This window comes from Theobroma cacao, chromosome 1 (genome assembly GCF_053813885.1).
Source record: "Theobroma cacao isolate CCN51 chromosome 1, ASM5381388v1, whole genome shotgun sequence".
Taxonomy (NCBI): Eukaryota; Viridiplantae; Streptophyta; class Magnoliopsida; order Malvales; family Malvaceae; genus Theobroma; species Theobroma cacao.
Window position 1 is genome coordinate 34,572,367 of NC_142639.1, and position 27,102 is coordinate 34,599,468.

A 27,102-nucleotide genomic window follows, 5' to 3' on the forward strand; every position below is an offset into this window, starting at 1 on the left:
TTGGCCTTTGCCCACTGAATGAAATTTTATTGAAGAGGTTACGATAACTACAAGACGATGCCGGCAGCAGTTGTTTCTTTCAAAGAAGGAAAACGAAAAAAGAAAGTGCCAATGTGGGAGGGCAAGAGGAAGTAAGCCTTGAACAAATTTCATTAACAAAATTCTTACAGGATATAAATTACAAAGGAAACACGGATGCTACAAGCACACACTCGCTAGTATACACGGTGATGATACAATTCAAAATCTCTTTCCTTGTTTTTTTTAAGTTATAATTTCCTTCTTCTTTTTTTCTTTCTTTTACATTTTTAACCCAAAATAGAAAAAAAGTAAGTTTTTAAGGTTCATGGCTGTTTACACGGCTGTGTAGTTCCAACATTTCTTGATGGTTTGGGTCTACGGAGAGAGCAGCTCGACAATCTCGGAGCGCACCCAAGACATCACCAACATGCTCATGGAAGGCCGCCCGTAGGTGTAGGAGGTGAAGATCTGCTTTAAATGCTATAGCCTTTGACAGTTCAGCGATGGCTTCCTTCTCCTTGTAACTATCCATTAACACTGTTCCAACACAGCCTTTGCTTTCAGCTAAGTGAAAATTTTAATTAGCACTATATTAACAAAAACAAAATATGATCTGACCTGCAGCCCGATAACGGTAAGGATACACCCGAAGTGGATCCAATCGAGTGACCATCTCCAGATCTGCCTTTGTAAGGTCACGGTCACAGTACTCAGACCTCTTCTCATAGGCGGATGCATTATTTTTAGCCTTTTCAATCAGTTTAGTCATTTCCTCGTATGCTGCAGCCTTATCGTTTCTGAGAAAATGGACACGTGCAAGGCCTTGATGGGCTCTAGTGTGTCGGATCTTAAGGGCATTAATGTAGCAATCAGCTGCTGAGTCTAATTTCCCACAATCAACATACACACTTCCAAGATTGTTAAGAGCCTGGAAAATACGGAGCTCAAACAAAGATCAGATAATGCTGAAAGCCCAAATGTCCTGCCTTCTATGTTTTCTAACACCAAAATTAAAATCATGGAAGCACAAGTATAGTATCTTCAGAGATTTGGTAGCCATGTTGCATCACTAGAGCAAACACAACCAAATTCAAAAGTAGTACTTCCCTTTAAAAACTGCCAGAAATTAGATATGATATTTACCGCACTATATTGTAATGCACAAACAGTAAACATCAGCCTAGGATTTGACCAGATTCATATTGTGCCATTTAGAATTTTTTGCATTTTCCAAATTGGCCCTTTTAGGAATAATTGAAGACTGAATCTAATTATATGACCAATCCAGCCTAAGCAAAAGCATTCACTCAAAAATATTCTGCATAATTTAGAACCAGTCTGCAATAGTAAACAAAGAGTCTTCACGCTCTTCAAATGTTGAATCACTGAGTCTAAGCAAACCTATGACCCAAGAAGCAAACAAACAAATAAATGAAGTTCAAAAAGCCAAGTACAAAGGAGAGTAGACTTATGAGAATCTCTCCATTTCAAAGTAAAAATTATGAAATGCTTTTTGGAAGTGATGCAACTACTTGACGGGGGACACACAAAAGTTATGGTTGTACACTCTGGAAGAAACTGCAGTGACATAGAGAAGATTTTCTAATAAAAAAGGTCGGGCAAAGGAAACCTTACCTGACCTTTCCGGAGATTATCTGAGGGGCATTTCAAGGCATTTTCAAGCAGTGAAATAACTGTTGAAGAACAAGATAGATCTAGACTAGAGTCAGCCAATGCGTAGGCTTTAAGGAAGAAGGCCTCAAAGGATCTCTTAATTTTGATAGACTCTTCTGCTTTTCGAAGCCCTTCCTCACAGTGACCAGTATCATATAAGATCCATCCCTCATAAACCAGGCGTTCATGTTCACTGGATGCATGTTGACGAGCTAATTCCAAACTTCGCATAGCCGCATCAGGACAATTTAATCTGATCAAGTGATGGCACAAAATTCTTAAAAGTCATATAAAAGAGAGAATTAACTATAAAAGAGGGGGAAAACAAAGCAAGGGAGGGGGGGGGGGGGGGGGGGGGGGGTAAGTATACATGGTTGTGGGGTAGATGGGGAAGACAATGGATGCTATAAAAGAAATATGAGAGCAGACCCATTTGTCAATTCATCTGTTCTGAAATTACTCAGCATGGTATAAACACTACAAGGTTCTGACATACATAAAATAAGCACGCATTTATGTGAATTAAAAACTATAAACTTGGTTTCAAATGCTTAAAAGGGGTAAAAGGGTGCAGGTTGACCCCTTTAAAACTTCAGAACTTATGTCAGAAGGCCCATAAAAGATTCGAAGTCTGTGCATACCTGAGGAGAAGCAATGACTGTCTGAAGTATAAAACACCTTTTGCCCCACCAGATTCAAGCATCTGGTAGATTACAGAGAGAGATCCGATATCGTCAACAGACGACCACCGATCATATAACTGCATCCAACAATCTGCTGTTGTCCAATTGTCAACATGCTCACGCACAAGTGTACGGAGCTGGGATGCTGCCACCCGTCCCTCAAACATTCTGTAATCTGGGGAAAGTGTTAGAATTGCCTGAACATCACGTATGGCTGCTTTGTAATCCTCAATAGCCAAATAAAGACAAAACCGGAGTTCCAAGCATTCTAAAGCAAGTTTAAACCCAAGAACCCGGTTGATCTCAGCAAGAGCAACTTGAACGTTCTGTTTCATCATTAGGGAAGCAGCCCGATACATGTAGGGATAGGTAAGAGTAGGGTCCAGCTCAGTTGCTTTCTCAAGGTCTTCCCACCTCTTATCACCTTCACAGTATAGTGACCTTTCCTGATACATCCATCCCAGTGGGTTAACAGAAGAAATCACAGAGCTGAGCTTCTCATAAGACCAAAGTTTATGACCCTTAATGTAGCTCAGTCTAGCCAAACCTGCAATAGAATAAACATGACCTAAACTTACAGCTGCCTCAAAAAGCCTTTCAGCTTCATCATACTCTTTCCTCAGAAGCCTTACACATCCCAACTGATGAAAAGCTAACAGTCTCTGCCTGTCAGTTTCAGCAGATTCAATCAATTGTTCCAAGAAACAAACAGTTTTATCAGATCGAGGATCAAGGTTCATAGCCACTTCACTTAATAAACAATACAGTGAAAATGAGGCCTGCCCAACAATGATTGATCTCTGTTGTCTATCAGCATGGCTAAATATTTCTGCCACCTGTTCATCATTCAAACAATCAGGCAGTTCATGCAGAAAAACTTGCAAACATGATGCAGCAAGGACAGGGGAATTTTCTTCAATGGCATATTCCATGAGCTCCACAGCATCATCTTTGGTGCAAACCAAAGATGCAAGTTTCCTATCACAATCATCTTTGAGTCTTTCACAACAAAACTTGTTTGCAAAAACTAATATTTCCAACAAAAGATCAGGAGGGACTTCACTCAAAGTGCCTGTCATGCTGAACTCACCAATTGTCCTCATACCCAGTGGAGAGATATTGTTTTCAGATAGATCTATGTCCTCACAGAGTGATTCAGTGAAGTACCCATTAAGCATAGCATGAAATGGGGCTGAAAGGGAAGCAATTTTCTGCCTATCACAAACTATTTTCTCATCTCCAATTCTAAAGTTCACGTTTTTCAGGCTCTGGTCCCCATTCATCACAGCAGTCTCCTGGGAACTCCCATTCACCTTGATTGGATGCTGAGAAACAACATCTATTGGCCCAAACTCTTGGGCACATCTATTGCAAGTCGCAAGTAAGTCAGCAATAAGTTCTTCCCCTTGCTTCTCATACTTTAACCATGCCCCAAATACAAGCCTCTCATGGACAGTGCCAGCCTTCTGCCAAGCAGAGCGGAGGCTTCTCCGCATCAATTTGGTTTCCCCAAGGCCCCTAAAGATCTGAAATTGTAATAAATAAAGATTCGACCTCTCTTGTGGAGAACATGACTCGAGTTCTTCATGAATTTGAGCTAAAACCTCGACATAATCAATAGGCTTAAAGAATGGCACTACTGGTGGCTCAGGAACCTTGATAAATGATTCTCTACAGCAATCATACCAAAATAATCTCAATTCAATTAAAAAGGAAAAAGAAGACTAGCAAAAACTCAGAAATTGAAAAAAAAAAAAAACTTACATGGATGAAGAGGTAGTGTGAGAAGAAGAAAATTTGGAAAGCTTCCCTCTTTCAACTTGAAGCCAAGACTGAGGATTGATAGCATTGAGCTGTGATTCTTTACATGAATCAGAGGGAAAGAAAGTCCTCATTGGGCATAACAGATTAAACAAGTCCCAGATCTCCACAATAGCCTAATGGGGTCTTCTCTCTCTCTCCCTTTCCCGAACTCAAAAAACACACCAAGAAAAAATTTTGAAAAAAAGAAAGAAAGGGGAAACACAAAAACACAAGGCAGAATGGTTCCCTTCTTGTCAATAATCACACTAACCCTATTCAGCTAAGAATCCCTTCCAACCTCACCAAGCAACAATATTTCTATTATAAACATTTAATACAAGCAAACAAAACACCAGAAACAAACAATCGTTCACTATGTTTTCAATATGGGCATCTCTCAACAAGCTGGTACATCCTAGAATGTACACCAATATAATACAAAAAAGGGTTCATTTCACTGTAAAAAAAAAAAAACATATTTTCCTCGCGGATCCTATTCCACAAAAAAAAAAATATCAACTAGGACTAGTGCTTGGTTTTCAAACACAAAAAAAAAAAAAGGTCTCTTTAAAAGAAAATTATTATAAAAATAAAAAGAAATAAAATAAGAAACTACCAATTACCCACCAACAGTAACCGAAGATCTTTACCTCAAAGGCAACCAAACCCACATTATAGGCGTTCACAATAAAGCCAAAACACCTTCCCAAACACACTCGTATGAGAGCAAGTGGGAGAGAGAGACAGAGAGTTAGATTTTGGGTTTTTGAAATTTTGAAGAAAAGCTGAGCTGAGGCAGAGGGAGATCAAAGTTTGAAGAGGGAATCCAAATGGGAAAATAATCCTGAGTTCCCACGTTCCTATGCTTTTTGTAACGTTTCTTTTGTTTGGTAAAAGGGAAAGATTATTTTTTTTTCCCTTTTTCTTTTCTCGCTCACTTTCCTTGCGTTGGAGACCAGAAAGATTGCAGCTACTGTTTGTTGGAAGTACAAACAAGAAAAAACCTCAAACCCATAAATCAATAAAATAAAAACAAAGAAAAGAAATAGAGAAGAAGAGAGAGAGGCCAATCAGAATCTCAGAGAGATAATTAAATGAGTTAATAATAACAAAAAAAAAAAAAAGAACAAGTAGATGAACTGATGAGGATTTGGGTCAAACAAGTGGCTAATACGACATCGTGTGGTGAAGAATTATGGAAATAGTGATTAAAGTAATAATTGTCTTGTTTGCATCAATAATTGTCTTGGCCAGATGGGGTCCTTTGAATTATAGTCCGTGGAGATTTAAGTATATTACTTATGAAAAAGGAGAACTTCCTGTATATATTGCTCATATCGGAAGCAATAAATAATTGATTTATTTACTTCTTTTCTCTTTGTGACAGATCCACTAATAACTTGGGCCCACGCGGTACATAGTCAAAAGCCCTTAATACACAACAGCCATTTTCAATTGCCTTATCCTCAACATCATTTTTTTTATTCTTTTTCTTCTTTCGTGAACTCGTAACTTGTAAGTAGGTTAATGGGACCAATCATTCATAATTCTCTTTACCAATTCTACTTAACGTATGTTTATAAAAATTTAATTTGAATTATTTTAGAAAAATATTTTTTATTTAATATGCTATTAATATCAAATTTACAATATTAATATTCATTATAAAAACTTATTATAACTATTATCTTAACCAGAAACAATTGAAACATTTTAATATTTTTTATTTGATTTAATTATTTTATAATGTAAATATTAAAGTATTCAATAGGAGAACTTATTACTTACAAAATTAATGTATATAATTTTGTAACATATTCGTGTTATTTGTAAATAATTAATCTATGATAGAATATGTTAAAAAAAATTTAAAATATTTTTAAAAAATTAAATAAGTTATTATTCTTTTATTGCATTTAATCAAATTTATATACTTCTATTTTATGTCAAATAGATCTTTATAACCAATGGTTGACTAATTATTATTAAACAAAATGTTATTTATCATTTTATATTTATGTGACGTTAACATGACATTGATGTAGATGGTAAAAATGATATATAATTATGTGGTTATGTCACATCAATATGTTATGTTAGAATATACTATGGCATGTCAACATACCATGTTAACACTATGTGATATAAATGACAAGTGATATCTAACTAACAATAATTAATTAATGTTTAAAAAGGTGTAGGGTTTGGGAATGGCAGCTCTTGTGTCAACAACTTTTCAACAAAAAAACGTTAACCTGACCATTCTTGATGATCGTTCTACAAAAAAGGTAGATTTAGGCAGTCTTCACCTAACAAAGATCTAATGATAATGCATAACAATCCTTCCTTTAGGGATGTTTTATTAAGTTTAGATGGTGAAGGGCTTGGGTCTAAAACTAATGATCAGCAGGAAAACAATTTTTTGGATGACGATGATGTAGACTGGTTGAATGGTTTGGATGTTTCAAACTCTGATCATATCCAGATGAGTTCAATTAAAGGTATCCCATATGTTAGGGTTTCTGAATGTATTCAAAAAGTACCATCGAAGAAATAAGAGAGTCGATCATTATGCGAATGCTTAGTCATCCTCTGTTATACAAAACTCTCAATGAAAAGGTCCTTGTTATATGGAAGCCGGTTGGTAGATATACCATTGTTGATCTAGATGAGAACAAGTATCTAGTTAGATTTGAAAAGTTGGAAGGTTATCTGAGGGCGCTGTTGGATGACCTTTGGCTCATAATGGGGTATTACTTAATTGTTCATTCATGGACCTCTTCATACATTTGGGAAATTCACGAGCTTACAATAATGGCTACATGGGTGAGATTTCTAGAGATGCCTTTGCACATGTATCATAAGGCAATCCTCAGAAAAATGATCTCTTTGATTGGTATAATGATTAAAATATATTATAATACCACTGTAGGTAAAAAAGGCAAATTTGCAAGGGTTGCAGTACAATTGGACTTACCAAAACCTTTGCTACCTCGATTCATCTTTAATGATACTATTTAAAGAATCGACTATAAATGGCTGCCATGAATTTGTTTCTCATATGGGATGTATGGACACACCAAGGAAGTCTACACAAAACAAGTGGAAAAGTCTAATTCTAAAAAGCAATTTGATAATATGATGTCAGAAGAGGAAGATGAAGACAGCCCTTATGGACCCTGGATGCTGGTGACTCGAAGAAAGCAATGTGGGACGGATGCTAGAGGTAAAGCTCGGGAAATGATAAATGATAACGGTTCAACAAGCTCAAGCTCAAGGTTTAATGTCTTAGATAGTAGTGTGATCAATGGTGGGGATACTGTGCAATGTGAAGGTACATCTCATGGTGGCCTAGAAGTAAACCATAAAATCTGACAGAGATGCCGAGTACTTTGTGAAAGAAGGTAATAATAGGGACGTGTGGTACGATGGACTTAAAGGCCAAAAGATGGTCCCTCAAAGGAAAGATAATGACTTAAGGGCAATAGCGACCCGTCTACCAGATGCTTTAGCAAAGGAAATATCTCTATGTGACCATGACGCTACCTCTGGTATGAAGGCTAAAGCTTTTATAAATGTGCAATTATTTCAAAATCAGTTGAATGACGTGCAGGTTGATAAATTAGCAATCACACCTATTACTCTAGATACGACAAAGCACTTTATGGTGGTAATAGTAGATAAGACATATCTTGTTAATAATGTGGATAGTAAGGATTATTATCATGTAAGGGACCTAGTCTCGGCTAAAATGAATGTAGGTATTTCTTTGTCAAGGGTTAACACTCACATCTCAAACAAAAAAGTTTTAGTGGCTTTACAAAGGACGTTTCTCAAGGAAAAAGGTCGATCAAAGAGCAATGTCTTTTCCTAACAAGTGAGAATTGCTTCTCAAATTTTGGAGAATAAAAACTCAATGTTAGTTTAGGCTCCTATGTCTAATGCCTCAAGTTCAGCCAACATGGTGTTTGAGAGTAATAACAAGGCATCATGAGCTTTTTCTTTTTACTATTACTTTTATCGATTTGAAGTTGCTAGTTTGGAATTGTCAGGGTGTTGGCGATTATGCCTTTAAAGGTGTATTGAATGACTTTTGTCAAATATATAGCTTTTCTATTTTGATTCTAGTGGAACCAAGAATAAGTGGAATTACGATGGACAAGGAAATAAGTTCACTGAAGTTCGAGAGATCACATAAGGTAGAGGCATCTAGATTTTCAAGAGGCATTTAAGGGTTATGGAAGGACAATATATAGATTTCGGTGGTCTGTAATCATCCTCAGTGTCTTCATCTTGTAGTTAGGCATTAGAATGGATGTGTTTGGTTTTTGACAACGATCTATGGTCATCCAGATTACAGAGTTCCTCGTGCTCTATGGGCTGAACTATCATTATTTGCTGTTTCATTTGATCGTCGTGGCATATGACAGGAGATTTCAACTCTTTTCTTTTTGCTCATGAGAAAGTTGGTGGCTCATAGAGTGGTAGTAAACCTTGTCGTTTGTTCTAGAATTTTGTTACTAAATGTGGGCTACTCGATCTTGGCTTCAAAAGACTTAAGTACACATGAAAAAGAGGTTTGGCCTCTGAAAGGATTGACAGAATGATTTGTAATAGAGCATGAAAGGTTTAATTTCGTTAGGCTTTTGTTCAACACCTGCCTCGAGTTAAATCTGACCATAGACCTTTACTAATTTCTATTGAGGATTGCAGGATAGTTAGCGCAAGTCCCAATTTTCAATTTCAAGCAGCTTAAATCACTCACTTTAAGTTTGGAAATTTTGTTAAGCAAGCTTGGGACTCTTCTCATGACATTCATTCAACTTTGACTAAATTCACTAGAAGGCTCATTGGTGGAGTAAGGAGGTCTATGAAAGTATAATTCAGAGAAAGAAAAGAATTCTTGCAAGAATTGTGGGCATAGAAAAAGCACTAGAGATTTGCCATTCGAATTATCTAAGCAAATTGAAGTTAAAGCTGAGGAAGGATTACAAGTTGGTGCAACAACAGGAAAAAATATTTTGGAAGTGAAAAGTAGATCGGATTGGCTCAATTTTAGGGACAAAAACACCAAAAATTTCCACCTTAGAATGATTCGAAGAAGGAATAAAGCGAAGATACTTCAAAGATGGGAATGGTAACTGGCTTGATGGGCAGGATGCAATTACGAATCATGCAATTGACTTTTTTAAATATCTATATTCTAAAGATGTGGAACACCTTCTAGTATATCCAATTAAAGGTCAATTTCCTAGTCTTTCTCATGATGATTATGATTGCTTGGTTAAGCTGGTATGTGAAAATAAGGTTCACGATGCACTGTTCGAGATGTAGTTGCTAAAAGCTCTAGGAATTGATGAATTAAATGACTTATTTTTCTAGAATCAGTGGTGTGCAGTGGACTAAGTATAGTACGATATGTGCAGGATGTTTTCCAAGGTGGACGAATCGGGGATGAACTACGTCGATTCTTAATTGTTCTAATTCCTAAGGTATCTTCTCTAAAACTCATATCTCAATACTGACCTATTAGCCTATTACTTGTAATTTTTAAAACTTTAATAAAGGTAATAACTAATAAGTTAAAGCCAGTGATGCCACCTTTGTTTTCTGATACGTAAGCTAGTTTCATACCAAGGAGGTTAATTATTGATAATATTATAATAGCCTATAAAACATTGCACTCATTCTAAAGGAAGAAAGGTAAGGTGGGTTGGATAATGTTGAAAATTAATTTAGAGAAGGCATATGATAGGGTTCAGTGGGAGTTTGTTCATGACACCTTTATAAATGCAGGGATTCCAAATATGCTTATTAATATTCTGGTTCAAAACTAGGCAAGCACCAAATCTCAAATCCTCTAGAACAGCCCTCTATCAAAAGCATTTTATTTTTTTAAAGAAGTAATGCAAGGTGACCCGCTCTCCCCATATCTCTTTGTACTATGTATTGAAAGATTGTCGCACGCAATCAACAGGGCTGTAAAACAAGGTTTATGGAAACCAATCAAGTTGGATAGACAATGTCCTCTTTTGTCCCACTTATTTTTCGCTGATAACCTTATCTGTTTTGCGAAGGCTTTTATCTCACAAATGGAGATTATCAGAGGAGTTTTAGACGATTTCTATGCTTGCTCAAGCAAAAAGGTTAGTGTGTCAAAATCTATTTTCTATTGTTCAAATAATGTCACGACCCGGAACTCCCATCGAGCCCGTGACAACCGTCGCGACGTCTCGATCGACATTCATTACCCGGAATGTCAACCGAAACCCCGCAAGGCTTTAATATCAGCTTCTCATTTCCCCTGTGGGTAACCGTTTCCAAATACCACATTCTAAAAGATTTTAAACTATTTCCAACTTAAACAAATAAAATAATAATTTTCGTCTCACAGGGGTATTTTGGTCATTTATCCCAAAAATCTCAAAATCATCTAAAAATATAGTATGTAAGTGGAAAACACATATTTCATAATCAAAAATAATTTTGGATGTCTAAAACATTCGTTTAAAATGGAATTATGATTGTTATAATAAAATTAAAATATTAAATAAAATATTTAATTTTCACATAAAACGAAATTTTAAGAACACTGCATAAATAATTTTTATAGCGTAAAAGCAAAATAAATTCTTACATACCGTAATACAGATAACCAAAGTATAAAATTTAATTTACAGTGACACGTGGGCCCACGAATGACCAAAAGTATAAAAAGAAATGAACCTACAGTCTTTGGATGTGACAAGTTTAACTGTAATCCTCGCTGATATCAGTTATCTACAATCTATTCTGAGCCTGAAATGGGTGAAAATGAGGGTAGTGAGATTATAAAATCCCAGTGAGTAAACAAACATCACTCAAAATATCTAAAGTTGAGTAAAGGGAGACTATTAAAATATTTCACCAAACTGTGATTTATCATCTTTCAACTTATTTCAACCAAATGAAATCAATTTATTTAAAGCAAGTAATCAGTATGGCTTATGAATTTTTTAAAAAGCTTGGCTCATGCCAAAAATTATTATCATACTCAGTTATCTGGGATACCTTGGCCGATGGCTATCCCAACTGAGTCCGCCAAGGCTATTAGAAAGTCATGTTTTTATTTTGAAAACATAGTCATTCCTTGGCGTTGGCCGAGTTCCCCTTCACGTGGTGGTTTGGCGTGAAGTGAACTTTAAAGTTATACCTCGGGAGTTACCCTACTCGCCTTTCCAACTGAGGTAAAAATATAACAAGATTCTGTGCCCCTCTAATAGGCTAGTCCACAGAACTCAGCGCACTGCAGCAGGTCAAACCCACCACACAATAAAATTTTGACACCATGACAGGGCTAATATATTACTACCCAACCTGCAAAGGTAAAATAAAGCAATTCATACAATTCATAAAAAACACAGCCCAACCAGTCATGCCAATACAATAACATAAGCCATTAATTTAATTTTAAATTTACAACATATCAGTGGTCTCCAATTACTCTATTTTCAAAATCGTTATTTCGTTTCAAGACAATTTATAAAATATTTTCATTTAAACTCATTTTGTTGACAAAACATAAAAATTTACCATTTGAACTCATTTTCATAAAATTCACCAAAATCAAATAAAAACATACTTTAGATAATTAAAATGATGGTAAGGTTACTCACTGTGTCTAGAGTGGAGATTTTTGAAATACTCAGACTATTGGTCCTCGGGTGCAATTCCCTTACCTTTATCGGAAGACTCACCACCTTGACACAATACAAAATCGAGAAATTCACCACATTGGTACTAAATTGAAATTAAACTAATTTAGACTACTAATACTTGATATGGAATGCAAAAATGTCTAAATTTTTGCCTAAACGCAGTGTTAGCCTATTTCGATATTTTACCCGATAAATCGATATACGTGTCCGTTTAAACTCCAAATTAATTTTTTTCAGTTTCTATACCTCAGTTGCACCCAAATTGACTTAATGTCCCTTAGTGTGGTGCAAATTATCAGTCCCGATAGCAAATTACGAAAATACCCCTAGTGGGTAAAAATTTATATTTTTACTCCGAAAATTCTCATTATTTTTCTAGGCTCATAATTCATCATTATTCATCATAATTCCTCAAATAAACATCAAGATCAGCAGCCAATATTCCCCTAAAAAATTCGGCATAATGGGTTTCAATGGGAGAAAATTATAACTCTAGCTTATTTTTGCTATATTTCAATATAACTTAACTAAAACACTTAATTCAATTAAAATCAACCAAAAATCAAGCTCAAAACTCATCCATGGAGGTTTGGCCAGCATGGGTGTCCATACCCACTTTCTAATTTTGCATGGAAATGAGAAAAAAATGCATGGGTAGTGAAAACACAAGGAAAATCAATGAAATTTACCTTTTTAATGCTTGATTTCTTGATTTCTCTTGATTTTTCTCAAATTTTCAGGTAGGGTTCTTATTTTTTTTTTTCCCCCTTTTCTCCCCTGGTTTGGACGGCTGAAGAAGATGAGAATTCTGGAATTTTTACCTTTTTAAAGGCTAAAATAATATAATATTATTTTATTTATTTTTTTAATATTTTATTAATTCCTTAAATTCTAGCCATCCATTTGTTTCAAAATTTTCACCATACACTTGTCCCATATATCCATAGTTTAGATAAAATTCTCAGACTTATCCAAAGTCTTGGTGGAGTAATTTTTGAAATTTACACTTTTATCCCCATAAAAGTCAAAAATTACATTTTTACCCCAAAACTTGAAAAATTGCCCATAGACATATTTTCATCCCTTATACTCATACCATTCTCCAATTTGTCAAATTTGATCTAAATTCTCTCAAAATCTCAAATTTTGTCCGCGGGTGGCAAAATTACGATTTTGCCCCTACACTCTAGAAACCATCGAAATTAAACTTTTTCACTGCCAAACCCTCAAATTATACTCCAATAAGTCAAATGGGGCCAAAAAAAATTCTTTTCTAAAAATTCCCATTGTGTCCCTAGGTGGCAAATGACCATTTTGCCCCTAGACAGTAAAAATTTTGATTTGACTCCAAATTGATCCTCGAACTCCAAATCACCATATTAAACCATTCTGGGACTTTAATATTCTTAATTTCATTTTAAATTCTCTATTTGATCTAGTTCGAGGCGTAAATTGACTTAATTGTACCATTTGGTACATTGTCGTCTTTTAACGATTTTTCTTTCGGGGCTCTCCAAGTATGCAAGCATATTGTCAATCATATGAATGACATGGAAAGTATTTTATAAAGGTCGGACTTGACAAATAATGTCTCTTTGATTGTTATTGAGGACCCCCAAAGCTTGCTCTAGTTTTCAGTATCTTGACAATATGGGCAAATACCTTGGAGTACCCTTGTTTATAGGTAGGAAATGAGTTGCTACCTTTAAGTACTTGGAGGATAAAGTTGGTAGCAAACTTAGTGGTTGGAAAGCAACTTTGCTATCTTTTACTAGGAGACTTACTTTGGCGAAGTCAGTGTTATCCACAATTCTTTATTATGTGATACAGACGACGACAATTCCAACTGAGTGTTATAATAGAATAAAACAACCTTATAGAAATTTTCTTTGGGGTAGAGATCATAATAATAGAAAAGTGCATTTAGTCAAATGGATTATAGTTTGTAGGCCAAAAGATTAAAGAGGTTTGGGAGTGAAAAAACTTCATCTGATGAATGAGGCTTTCATGATGAAATTACTATGGCAAATGGTTGCTCGACCTCGTGCATTATGGGTTAGAATTCTCCACAGAGAATATGGTTTCAATATAGATAGGAGACCTAACTCAATATTGCAACCTAGTGCTTCTTCCTTGTAGTATTCATTGAGTAAGGCATGGCTCTCTTTATGAGCAATATTTGATGGGCTTTAGGTGATGGTTTATTGGCTTGGTTTTGGAAGGATATTTGGTTTGAAATTTTTGCTCTTATGGATTCAATGCCTCCCTCTCACAAAATTGCGGATGATAAATGTTGTATAAGGGAATTTTTGTTAGCGGATAGAAGTTGGAATGCGGCAAAGCTTGCTGTAGTTTTACTAGAAGAGTTGGTGAACAAAATCACAATTGTTATGCCTCCCATGTTGCATGTCAAGTCGAATCTGCCTTCTTAGGCCCCTTCGATTTCAAGTAAGTTTACAGTGGCTTTAACATATAATATGCTGCGAGTCTGTAACATAGAAAGCGAAGTTATTATGGTCAACCAAGTTGTGAATGGGATAAAGCTTGGAAGTGATCTGGTCCACAAAGAATCCGTATGTTCCTAGTTTAGTGCATGCATAAGAAAGTACTAACAAATGCTAAACACTTGAGGAGGCACTTGTCTTTCTCATCATCTTGTCCTTTATGTAATGGAGGGGAGGAATCACGCTTACATATGCTTCTTGACTACTCACAAGCATAGGAAGTTTGGAAGAGAATATTACCTCAATAGGATTTAGGAAAGTTCTTCGATTACCCTTTAGTGGAATGGTTGCTCTTTAATTTGAAAAAGTTCTGGCTCAGAGTTTATGAGGTGTCATGGTGGACTTAGTTTGGTGTTGTTTGCTGGTACATTTGGAAGTGGTATAACCTAATTGTTTTTGAAAGCAAGCAAATTCCAATTGGCAGCAAGTTAAATCTCATCAAAAGTATGTAAAGCATGATCTATAACTTGACTCAATTGACTACTTCACAAAGGCCATTTAAGAAGGAGACACTGATAGAATGGCAATGCCTAACTACTAAATGGGTGACCTTGAATATAGATAGGGCTTGTAGGCAATATAGGGTTGGCTTCTACTGGTGGCATCATTAAAGACCATTGTGGACATTGGAGAGGTGGATTTGTCACCGAGTTGGGTACTTCCTCGTCCAACAGAGTTGAGCTTTGGGGGGTATATCTAGGGCTCTAGTTGGCCTGGGACAAAGGCTTCCGTAAGGTTTAGTTATAAGTTGATAATAAAATAGTTGCTTAAGCAATATTTAATACCTTACCCCATCCTTGTGCTAATTCTAACTTAATTGAAGTTATACGTTGAATGATAGAGGTGAATGGTCAGTGCAGATTTCCCATATCTATAGAGAAGGAAATGTAGTGACGGATTGCATGGCTAATATTAGTTTTCATGTAGATGTTAATTTTGTTTCTTATGACTCTCCTCCTAGAGAAATCATGAATTTGTTGTTTTACGATTTGTTGGAGGTTTTTTTCCCACGAATGATTAGAAATTAATAGCATTTCTCCCTTTTCAAAAAAAAAAAAAATCAATGCTTTGTTACATAAATTTACTTGACTCAAAATAAAAATAAAATAATAAAAACTTATTTGAAAAATATTTAAATAATTTAGAGATTTTTCTAAAATATTCTACCTTAGTCTATCTAAATTTGGAACAAAATAACATTATTTGTTCAAAAAAGATGAATATATTTAGTTTGATTTTTTATGTGTTTTTGTTGGGGAGAATTTTAAAATAAAAAAGATAATATTGAGAAATGGAACACCGAGGGGGGGGGGGGGGAGGTAGATTTTGTTCATTAGAGTCATGATTTGAGGGCCCACTGGATCCACGTGCTCAACATGCGATTGGAAGAAAGTGTGAAGAAGACGTGTGAGTGGATTACATCCAAGACTTTCCCTCATTTGAGCTTAGAAAATAGAATATTATGAAAAACTAGGACATGCACATGGTCCTCTTTTACGAAAATACACAACAGCAGCAAGTGGCGGTGTTTTCGCCTTTAAAATCTCGGGGGAAAATACCATGTGAAATGACCCAAGTGTATTTGACAAATGCTGCTGGGAGCCTAGCCTGGCCTGGAACCAACTCATTTTGGTCAGGCGGGGGATGACTCCCAGGTCCGAAGCCAGCCCACATCCCATTAACCACATACTGTCTCTATCAAGTGATAATCCCTCTCACCTCCTGCCCGTGCTAATTGAATTTACACCATTATTTTAGTCAAAACTTGTAACTACTTAACATTCGTCCCTCCATCTTTCTTTATGCCCACGCTTCGTCACGGCTTTTTGTGAAAATTATTTGGTTAATTTGGATTATTGTCTTAATCGATACGAAAGTTTTCAATTAAATTATGTTAAAAGCAAAGAATAATATTAAAAAAAAAAACAATACTAGTAAAACAAATAAATTTATTGTTAATTAGTAATAAAATCATCCATTAAAAAACACTTTATAATATAAGATAGAGCGTAATATTAATTAACTTGATTTTATTGAGAGCCTATTCTATTTCATGGTAAAATTATTAATGAAAAAGTTAATTTAAAAATACAAAATTGATCATAACATTGTTTAATTTGATTTTATTGAGAGTATATGTCGCTATCATTAAATAAGTCGGATGTAGTCATTTTGAAAATAAAAGTTTCAATTTTTTTATCGAATTTTTATTTGAACTCGTGATGAGTAGTAGTTTTACTATTCAATTATGAGAAACTTTAATCTTATTTAATTGAGTAAAGTAATATAAGGTACCCGATTATAATAAAGGTACTCATTAACATCCTTAATTGGTTATATCATTTAGGAAGAAAAATTATTGTTTTTTCTTATTTTTGGTGTGAAAGATGAAAAATAGAATATGTGTGAATTTTGTAATTAAATGATTAACTTAAGCAAAAAAGTGTATTCTTTTTAATTGAAAATGATTAGATTTTGAAAAAAAAAAGAAAAAAGTAAAAATTCATTTATTATTCTTTCACTAAATATTTTCCCTTTAACCAAAGGAAAGAAAGAAAGAATCTCTTTGTTTGCTTCCTTCCTCTTTTTACCGAGCTTAACCTTAAAATTTTGAAAAAAATATTTAATACATCGACATTGTATATAGCATAATTAGTTCACCAAATCGTGATACTTCACTCAAAATAATAAGATACTATGATTTAAAAACTTCATTAATGAGATGTTATGATTTAGTAATTTATATATTATTAATGCATTAAATATTAATTTTTAAAATTTTATAATATATCAATTATCAAAAAAACCTTGATAATTGTCGGGGTATTGGTATAAATTAGATCTGATATTTGTTTCGGTGCGGCTGGACATTCCATAGACTACAAAGACATAGTCTCATTACTCATATCATATCCAAATTCAATGACAAGACAAGCCCCAACCTGAAGTTGACCTGCTGGGCCGCGATCACATTGCCAACAGCCTATGCTCCCAGGGGACAACAAAAACCCTTTCTCCTTTCCCTTGGCTTGGCACGCGCATCCCCTCTTGGGTTCCCTAATCCCGTAACTAATTTGAAGAGAGAAAAGCAAGCCTGACTTTGGTAGCTTTATGAAATGCAACTAGTTTGAAAGGCAAAACATGTTCATCATGAAGCAATAGCGGACCCACTTTACTGTGAGCAGAAAAGCATGGTTAAATCACAACAAGACAACAAGAATAAGATTTTATAATAATAAAAGTCAGGATTCAGGTGATGGTAAAGCTTTGAGGTAGGCTGGCTAGTGCCTGGTGCCTGGTGGTGGGACATCACTGAGAAATTATTCATCGCTCGAGCGTGTGGTGGCTGGTGGGTTTGGGGTTTTCCTTCCCCCTTTCCAATCAAATGTTAACAACACCCTAAATCATAAGAAAAAAACGACAATAATAATAATAATAATAACAGAACCCATTATTTACCAGCAAGCATTTGTAATATTGTCAAAGAAATCATAGTAAAACGTCGGAATAGTTGGTCGGCTGATATTTGAGTAGGGTCATTCCAAATTTGGTTCTTTTGATATGTCGACTCATTTTAGATTTCAAATTATTCAAGTACAATAAATAACATTTTTAAATTAATTCAATCGATTTAAGGTCAAGTTTTTTCCTACAAATATTAAATAATGGGATTGTAAGATTGAACCGACAATGTCATTAGTTCTCCAATTCATTTCGATCCGCTCATTCAGTCGGTTTAATCCCAGCTTTTTTAATAAATAAAATTTTATCATTTAGATGAATATTAAATATGATAAATCCAACCAGTCTAATTCGATTTTCAACACCGATTTCCTATAATAAACTGTTTTTATACTTTTCCATTTATAATCAAATTGAACTTCACAAGTTACTACATAGTAATGCTCAAGTTTCGACTTTGAATTATTTCAGCCATGGGCCATCTTCCATTTGGATCATTGTTTTTGAATCAAATCAAGCATGGACAATCTTGCTAACCATTCCTTCCAGCTCTTCGGCCATTAATAGCTCCATCTTAAGCTTGATGGATCATTGTTGCTTTCGCTGGAGATGAACCCTAAACTTTGCTCCTTCTGTAATCGACAACTTCAAATAGCACATTTGATTTCAATTTCATATCAAGGATGCTACAGCTAGAAAAGCCTTTGATGCTCAAAATGACCATGGGACAGCAGAAGTAAATCTTCTCTTTTTAGTTGCCTACATGATCATTTAGCTTACTGCACATCACTAAATGAAATCATACAAAAGATCAGTAACCCTGAACTAGGTTCCTCATCTAAGTAATAATGGCCGCAACTAATACAACCGGTTAATATTATGCTACAAACTCTTAAAAATGAGGGCTACACTGAGCATACTCCATCCGTGTCAACATTGTTAACCTGAATACTTGATATGGACTCCGTGCTTAGTCCTTAACCACCACGTCATGGCTGATCCAAGCTCATATTTCATATACATCTGCAATAAGGCAATCAGATCTCATTTATTTTTATTTCCATGTTATGATAATAATTTCATATAATAATAAGAAAAAGTGAAAAGCTATACAAGATGAAATGCAAGGAGATAACCAGCTGACCTAGTGACACCTGTTGACTGTATAAATATGATGCATTTTTGCTGGTCATCAGTACAGGCAGTTGAAATATGTTGAAACTGACAGGGAACTTTATGACTAAACTAGCGTAACTAGTTTGAGACTTCATATGATAAAGCCGCAGGAATATTGTCCAGATAAGAGAAGCCACAACCAGGCTTCCTTTCCAGCTGTTGGAAGCTAAACAAGATATACATCATGCTAGGTAAATACTTAACATCACTGCTAAGTAATATCATATGAAAATCGCAGAATGGTGATGAAATTTGGGCTGGGGTGGAATTTTCAAATTCAGTTATTGGCATACAGCATGGAACATTTACTTCTTAAATTTGTCCTGGATTTCCTAGGTTCAAACCACATTATCACATAAAGACAAGACAAAGTGTGCACGAGAAGAGTCACTGTCACCTTTGGCATCAGGATGAGTAGCAAGACTGGCAATCTTTGGGACATTCTCAATGGAGTTGCACCGAAGGGGTGTGTAAGGCGGTCGTGTTTGGGAAGAAGAATATGGTTCACTTGGCTTCAACTGCTCATTTGCAAACTGATCTCCCACTTGATTTATGTAGATGTCTAAGGTAGGAGATGAAGACGTTGCCAACTTTCTCTTGTTCTTAAACCTTCACCTAACAAGGGTATGAGAAACAAAGAAGCAAAGCAAACCAGATTGTAGGCCTATTTGGTTCTACTGTATGACACATTTGCCATGAAAGTTACCTGTCTTTCTTCCTCTCAAGATATCTTTGTACCAATGCTTTTCTGCTACTGGGACCTTCTGGAAGCAAGTTATATAAAGAGTATTTAAAGCATGTAAAAGATGCATCAGTCTTGTATGTTTTATGAAAACCATGGTATATTGGTTTTTCATTCATTAATCAGTAGATCATACGATTATATTAATGACTAGAAACCATACATCTTCTTATTCCTGCCATGAGATTGAGCTTTATGGGGTTTTATTGACAGTAATAGTTATCAGATTAAGGTTATACACAAACAGATATAAAACAAGCATCCAAAAACCAAAAGTTATAATCCTATTTGACTGTTAAAATAAAAAACCTTCCTGACCTGACCCCAAAAATATGTTCCCAAAATAAAGAAAAAACACAAGAAAGGACAACTCTGCTTCTGCAGATTGGCCAATTTGTACTAGATTGTGAAACTCAGAATGCCTAAAAGCCAAATCAGTAATAAACCTGCAATCCTTGTGGCAAATGTATTTACCCAGCTAAACCAACATATAAAGCTGAAAATGCATGCAAAATGACAAATTTTTTTGCTACATCTCTTTTCAGATTAGACATCCATCTCTTAAAATTTTAGCAAGGTCCACCGCAGTGGTCCTCAAGGCTCAGTCAAGCCATCCTGGTACAGCACCACCTAAGAAACATTATGACCTATTTCATACCTTTTCTTAAAGAGTAAACTCCACCTACACCCCTTGTGGTTTCAATTTTTTCCACATGACACCCTGTAATTTCTTTTTTACCAATTATCATGCTATGGATATCTTTTTTCCAATTAGCACCCTATGGACAACTTCTGTTTCCATAACAGGTTAGACTGTTAATTTTGCCTAGTAAAATTACAAAAATACTCTTAAGTGTGAACAAATAAGCTACTTTGAATTGATAATATTTTGATAATTTTACCGGGCAACTTTAACAACTTAACCTTTTATGAGAACAAAAATGATCCATAGGGTGCTAATTGAGAAAAAAAAGATATCCATAAAGTGCTGATTGAGAAAAAAGAAACCACATAATGCTATGTGAGAAAAATTGAGACCACAAAGAGTGTAGGTGGAGTTTACCCTTTCTTAAAGCATGCTTATCTATAATTCTTTTCTATTAAAAGAAAAAAGAAAGATGAGAAGCAGGAAATAATCATGCAGGCCATGACCCAAAATCTGTATGTCAAAAATACCAGAATTATCTACTCAAGCAGACAAGAAATTGAAAAGTAACTTCTAATACACTGCACAGACCAACTGTTTCTTGTCTTTTTCCTTCTCTTTATTGTTGGTTGGTTGGATGGGGGAGGGGGGGGTGGAGGTTAAAATCTATAACCTTTGTTCTCATATTGTTAAAATAGACCATGATACAGGATACAGGTTACTCCAGCAAATAAACCATGTTGGATGGCATCATGTCCGTTCCAACACAAACACGACCAAGTTGATTAAAACACAAGTTCTAGAGTTTCATTTATTTTACTTAACCTGCAATCAGTATAACAACAAAAAGTGGATTGACCAAGAAAGTTATTCTAGGTTACAACCAGCAGAAAGGATGAAAGAGAAAATCAAGTCCTTATGCAAAACTCCTTGCCACAAGACGAGAACAAGGAAAAAAAGGAGGGGGGTGGGGCTGTGGGGGCAAAAGGAGGCAGGCTCTGCTATATCAACTTCATTATTGAGATGATAAGACGTACAGACAACAGAGTGCTAATGAGCATGGGAACTGTGGACAAGGGAGATGCAAATTCCAATCATAATTCATTTAAATAAAAAATTAGCATCACACTTGCACCCTGGGTGTAGTTCATTACTTAAAAGCTATAGAACTTATTATTCAATGGAGATAGCCTCATGCTGCAAAGACAGGCTGGTTAAAATTTAACCAAAACCAAAACGAAATGCAGTTAATACTGAGTATTTATGGTCATAGCATGATGACAACGGGCAAATCCATCATTGCGAACCATTAATCAAAGAGAGGTGCTGTGCACAGATGTAAAACAGATATATGAAGTTATTAAGAAGCATGCATAATCACTACTACCCATTAAAGGAAATGGGATTTTACAAGATAATTAGAAGGAAGCAATTACCAAGGCTGTCTTCACGAGATATATTGCTCTCTTCCCAAGGAAACTGACAGTTTTCTGCCACCTTTACTGCAAAGGAAATGAAAATGGCATGTCAATAATCAGTGGAGAATTATCTGCTATCTAGGCACTGTATCATACCCATTTTCACTGCAACTTGAATCAAGACATGACATTTACCAATCATAGATACTATTGGACTATAGGTTCATTATGAACTAAAACAGGTTCATCCAAGAAAAGAGTTAAGCTCTGCTCATGTCTCCTTTTTACCTCTCTAGGTCATGCAAACTACGTATGGTGCTTAGCAGAGAATGAAAGAGATCAACATCGTGTGTCTACAAGGTAAAAACATTTTAACACCTAACCCGACCCAAAAGCCTACCTGTTTGCGGTGATGGCAATATAACCATTGGTGAACATGGGCTTATCTTGACACCTGCAGCTTGTAACTGGCATGGAACAGACCATGGTGCTCTGCTTTGATCAGCTGCAGTTTCCTGAGATAGTGAAAGTGGACTTGCAGCAAGCTGCAAGATTGCTTGCGCCTGCATAACCATCGTAAATCAAAATTATAACACATGCTTACAGTGATATACCCCTTATGATGTCTGAACTCTGAAGAAGAAAGGAAGGTGTATTACCTTACAACCAGGCATATCATCATAGACATTCACTTCCCCACAGTAAAAAATTGTCATCTGTCCTGCTTGCTCTTTAGCAGCTCCTGCAGTTCTGAACAGTTGAGATTTCTTCAGTTTTAGAACTTCAATTATTAACATACAACGGAAAAACTAGTAATATCTTAGACATGCTCAAGATCAGTCTAGATCAAGGCTCAAAATTGTCACTCAAAAACAAGTTGATCTAAATTGTTCATAAGTTGGTCACACCAATGGATATATTTAAAATATATATATTTACAAAAACCACAAATAATCTCAAATTTTTAACCAAACTAATAAGATACAAGATTTCAATAAGAAAAATCTAATATGAAAAAAGGCTGGCGATCAAAGTAAAGTCGTGGAGTTCAACCAGTAAAGCATGAAGTGTAATCTCAAAAATCCTTCACTACAGAAGGTTACAAAGAAAACACTCATAGCCACCACCATGTCCATGTAATTATAAATCCCCACTCATTTAAATAATCAATTGGTATCTTAACACTTGGAAGGTGGTAAAATCATTTTAGAGACTTTTATAAAGATAAATAAAAGATCATAAAATCAGCACTACAAATGAATTATTAACTGCACACCTAGGAGGTAAAGCTTCGATTAGTTATGTGGTCTTACATGCCAAACTTGTGACAACTAAGAACAGGTATTTAGTAAAAGACAATACTTTTTAATTGCCCTCACATATCTTCATAAACCTCTAACCAGTGGTCATACAAGTTATAAACAGAGGATCTAAGACAGGCCAGAAACTTTAACTACAGAACTACATGATTTTAACTACTTCATTTGTGAATCTTTCATAAAGAAATATTTAGTTCCTCTACAGTTGGTATTGATCACAGAAAAACATCAAAAACAAAACCACATTTGACAAGCATAAATAGCAAATGTCCAATCTAAGTGCTGTACTATACCGTATAACATGCATTAGATCATAAGATTTAACCATAGCCTTCTTTCTTACTTTACATTTCAGTTAAATTGTTAAGCAAACATCCTTTACAAAAGCCCTATTTTCTTCTGTTGGTTCAAAATTTCCATCACCTACTTTTTCCATCATGAGCTCTTGATTTATCTATAGGAGATAAATCTGGTTCTCTCATCAAGATGTAGGACCATAAATTTTGAAGCAATCCAATGCAAGCTAGCCTGAGACAGAAACGAGACATTAATAAAAACTGAGAAACTTTTATCCCAACCTAGTGCTCTTATATCCGTATGAGATGCTAGTCAAGTGCTCTAAGCAGCAGAAAAAACTCTTTTGGAACTTACTACACATTTCTTTGATATCTAACTTCAACATCATTTCTTTTAAATGCAAGACCAATGAGTTGTAAACTATTCACTTTCATCGTTGGAACTAATCCATCTAAAAATTCATCATTATTTGAGTTAAAGAGAATTAAATTATCAAGACCCCAATAGAGGTACTCTATTATGAATCTGACAAACTAATTTAATCAACAGTTTTGGTGGTGCCACATCATTTATCACATGTTTAATACCGTCACTGATCCCGCACACGTCCCACAACACTCATGACACAAATATGCTGATCTGCCACCACCTGATCATCCACTAATTTAAATGGTCGGAATTTTAGAACATAACTAGGTGGATTGACCCCAGAGTATCCTCCAGATTGCACGTTTAATACTAGAAAAAAGAAAAAAAACCCTTATGATTGGCATGCCGTCATTGTTGACCCAAAGATTTGCTAATAACTGCAAGCATAAATTTGACGTGGAATATAACAGATCACACACACGGCACTCGCGCACATGTGCAATTCAAATTCCATTCACATTGAAACGTTAATTTAAACCGTTGGCTCAAGCAACCCTCAATCAATGAACAAACTTGACCAACAATATTGGATTAAAATTCCCAAAGAACAGAAGAATCAAATGACCTCACACTCATTGAAATTAGCTCAAATGCTTTTATTCCATGCAAAACTAGGGTTACTTAGAAAATTAAAACAATAGAGTGCAAAATTTAAAGAATAACCTTGGAGAAACAGAGTCATTTCCAGAGATGGCGTTACGGCCCGAATTATCGCCTGAAAAGTCGGATTTAGAGGGATCTGGACGGGGACAAGGAACAGATTCGTTGACTGGGGCCGAATTTCCGTTATGCTGTGTCGTTTCATTCACTAGAACCGTTGAATCAGAAACGACCTGAGAAAATTTTATTTAATTAAACTATTTGACTACAACAAAGAAAAGGGAAAGTTTATAAAAAATGTCCACTAGTACTATTTTTCATGCCTTAAAAAAAAGAAAAATAAAATAAATAAGATCTATTAATTGCAAAAACATCCACGCACACGAGGCGGATTTTCAGGGCAGGGAATGTGGAGTTTCTTGCAAGCTTCGACGGCGTCCGAATCCGACGTTGTTTCAAGGAGCGTTTTCAGCGAGATCACCTGCTGAATAGCCTGCGATTTGTTCCACGACGGTCTCCGCATCCCTACACGCAAAGAACAACAAAAAAGAAAACTAGAAATGCAACGCGTACGCACTTTTACATAAGAAAATATGCAAAAGAAACACAAAAAGATGCAAAGAAAGAGAGAGACCTTTTTCTTTGAGGTAACGGCGGCAATCTTCGCGAGTGACCTGAGAAATGTCATCTTCAGTGAGTTGGTTGAGAGGCTTGTCTAGAGGTGACCGGGAGACCGTTTCTCCCGGTGACATGGCGTCCAATTTCCGGTTAAGTAATCTGCTGCCTTGGAGCATTAATTTCTTAGTTTCTTCTCCAAGTCGCCGCGAGATCGATCGATGAGAGGAAGGGAAAAGGGTTTTTTTACAGTCTCCAATGATTTCTAGGATTACTGATTTCGTAAATTCGAAGTAGCTCAGTGGCTTTTTGTTATGAAGAGAGAGGGAGAGAGGAGCTAAGGTCGCGGCGTCTCAGCTCTTTTTTCCAAACCTTTTCTATTTTCCTTCCCCTTTTCCGCTTTCTTTTATTTTTCTCCATTATTTAATGTTATTGCCACCCCGGGACGCCACGTAATCGCTCGCTTTCCGTCAAATTACCGTATTAACCCACTTCATTTTGGAAGGAAAAATACTCTAAAAGCGGCAAACTAGGATGTGTCCGGATCCTCCATGTAGAATCAAGCCTGTTGCACCAATTTTCTGAACAAAAAGGAATTTGAATTACAAATTTTTTGTAGACTTAGAGTAAGGGATTGGAGCGTAATCTTTTAAATGGAAAATTATATATTAATTAATAAGTTAAATATTTTAATGTAATTTGAATTACAAAATTAAAACTATAAAGTTTAGTAGTAGAGAATAAAAAAAGAGTATTAGTAATAATAAGTAATTGATTTTGACTCGGAAATTCTTATTCTCACTACCAAATTTAAAAACATTAACAACGTGGAAGAGGGGGGACGGTGGAAGGTTGATTAAAGAGAGGGCAGGGGCTAGCGGGAATTAAAGAGGGAAAAAGAATAAAGTGCGGGGGAGGGGAGGGGAGGGGAAGAGACAGGGAAAGCAAATGAAGCGATGGGGGGGGGGGGGGGGGGGGGGGTTGAATCACGTGATGGCCAGCAGAATCGTGGTACGGACTACAAAGTGGAGGGACCCAAGACCCATGATTTAGAGGGGTTTGATCCGCCCTCTGCCGCCACTTGTCAAACAACCCACGTGTCTTCCACTCCCCGCAACCAAAAGAGAGGACCACGTTGCATGTTGAAAACATCTTTTGAGCCCCCTCGGCAACTAGGACTAGCACTAGGTGCTACGGGCCTGGCCGAAGTAGTGTCACTGGCCCCACTTATCCGGTTTTAGAGACGACCACGTTTCACTTTATCTCTGCGTTTCGTCTCCTTTCATTCCAGACCCCGCTCTTGCCCGCCGTTCCCTGGACAAGCACACCTTATTGGTACCTTTCATTGTTTACTTTTGTTTTTTTCTTTTTATTTATACACTAAAATATAGCCTTTTAGGTTGTAATCAAGTAGTAGTGGTAATTTTTATTGTTTTTTTTAATTACAGAATTACAGACATTTATCTTTCTTTCTTCTTCTTTTTTTAGAATTAATTAAAACTAACCCCAGTTTTAGCAAAATTTTGAATTTCTCAAGAAAATACCAACTTTAATATCTTATTATCTATGCGTTTCCTTTATGGCATGAATTCCATTAATTGGGTCAGAATCATGATAATGATATATATTTTTCTGAAAAGATGATTAGTGATATATGACATGATGGAATATCTTATAGAAATTTTCTACTCTACAGCCACTTGGTTTGGATTTGGATTCTAAAGACTTTTTGAAATAGAACAATCTTTAAGAACATACACATGTCACAAACTTATATTTAAAAAAAAATATAAGTTTCTGACATGTGTATGTTCTTAAAGATTGTTCTATTTCAATAAGTCTTTAGAATCTTTAGTCAATCTGTATTTATTATAAAAAAATAAAATATTAAAAAAAATCTTAAATTATTTTTTATTATATTATTTTTTGTAATTGAAAAAAGGAAAATTCGATATCTTTATACATCAATCAATTAGTTAAATGTTCGGATATTTTTATTTTTTTATTATGTTTAAT

At 35.5% G+C, this 27,102-nt stretch overlaps 2 protein-coding genes and 1 long non-coding RNA gene across 6 annotated transcripts; all 3 read right to left on the reverse strand.

Annotated features, from left to right (window-relative positions):
• Positions 1-132: 132 nt before the first annotated feature.
• On the reverse strand, positions 133-5,271 carry EOL1 (ETO1-like 1). The gene is made up of 5 exons (XM_018123866.2): positions 4,143-5,271; positions 2,337-4,049; positions 1,657-1,948; positions 640-949; positions 133-558 (listed from the first exon to the last, which is right to left on the reverse strand). The coding sequence occupies exons 1-5, from the start codon at positions 4,271-4,273 to the stop codon at positions 338-340; spliced, it is 2,667 nt and encodes an 888-aa protein (XP_017979355.2). The 5' UTR covers positions 4,274-5,271; the 3' UTR covers positions 133-337.
• Positions 5,272-10,780: 5,509 nt separating this feature from the next.
• On the reverse strand, positions 10,781-12,692 carry LOC148764761 (uncharacterized). The gene is made up of 3 exons (XR_016024150.1): positions 12,568-12,692; positions 11,837-11,920; positions 10,781-10,979 (listed from the first exon to the last, which is right to left on the reverse strand). It is a non-coding gene; the product is annotated as an uncharacterized LOC148764761 (long non-coding RNA).
• A 5,822-nt stretch (positions 12,693-18,514) lies between these two features.
• LOC18613283 (protein TIFY 4B) lies at positions 18,515-25,490 on the reverse strand. Of its 4 annotated transcripts, XM_007050444.3 has the most exons (10): positions 25,106-25,490; positions 24,854-24,996; positions 24,535-24,704; positions 22,486-22,576; positions 22,227-22,389; positions 21,845-21,910; positions 19,727-19,784; positions 19,418-19,629; positions 18,989-19,186; positions 18,515-18,867 (listed from the first exon to the last, which is right to left on the reverse strand). In XM_007050444.3, exons 1-10 carry the CDS (start codon positions 25,263-25,265, stop codon positions 18,851-18,853), a joined length of 1,278 nt encoding a protein of 425 aa, XP_007050506.1. In that variant the 5' UTR covers positions 25,266-25,490; the 3' UTR covers positions 18,515-18,850. The 4 variants fall into 4 exon arrangements, with proteins under 4 accessions (XP_007050506.1, XP_017969322.1, XP_007050508.1 ...); XM_018113833.2 differs by having other exon boundaries at positions 19,727-19,781; positions 24,854-25,490; XM_007050446.3 differs by having other exon boundaries at positions 24,854-25,490.
• Between the last annotated feature and the right edge of the window lie 1,612 nt (positions 25,491-27,102).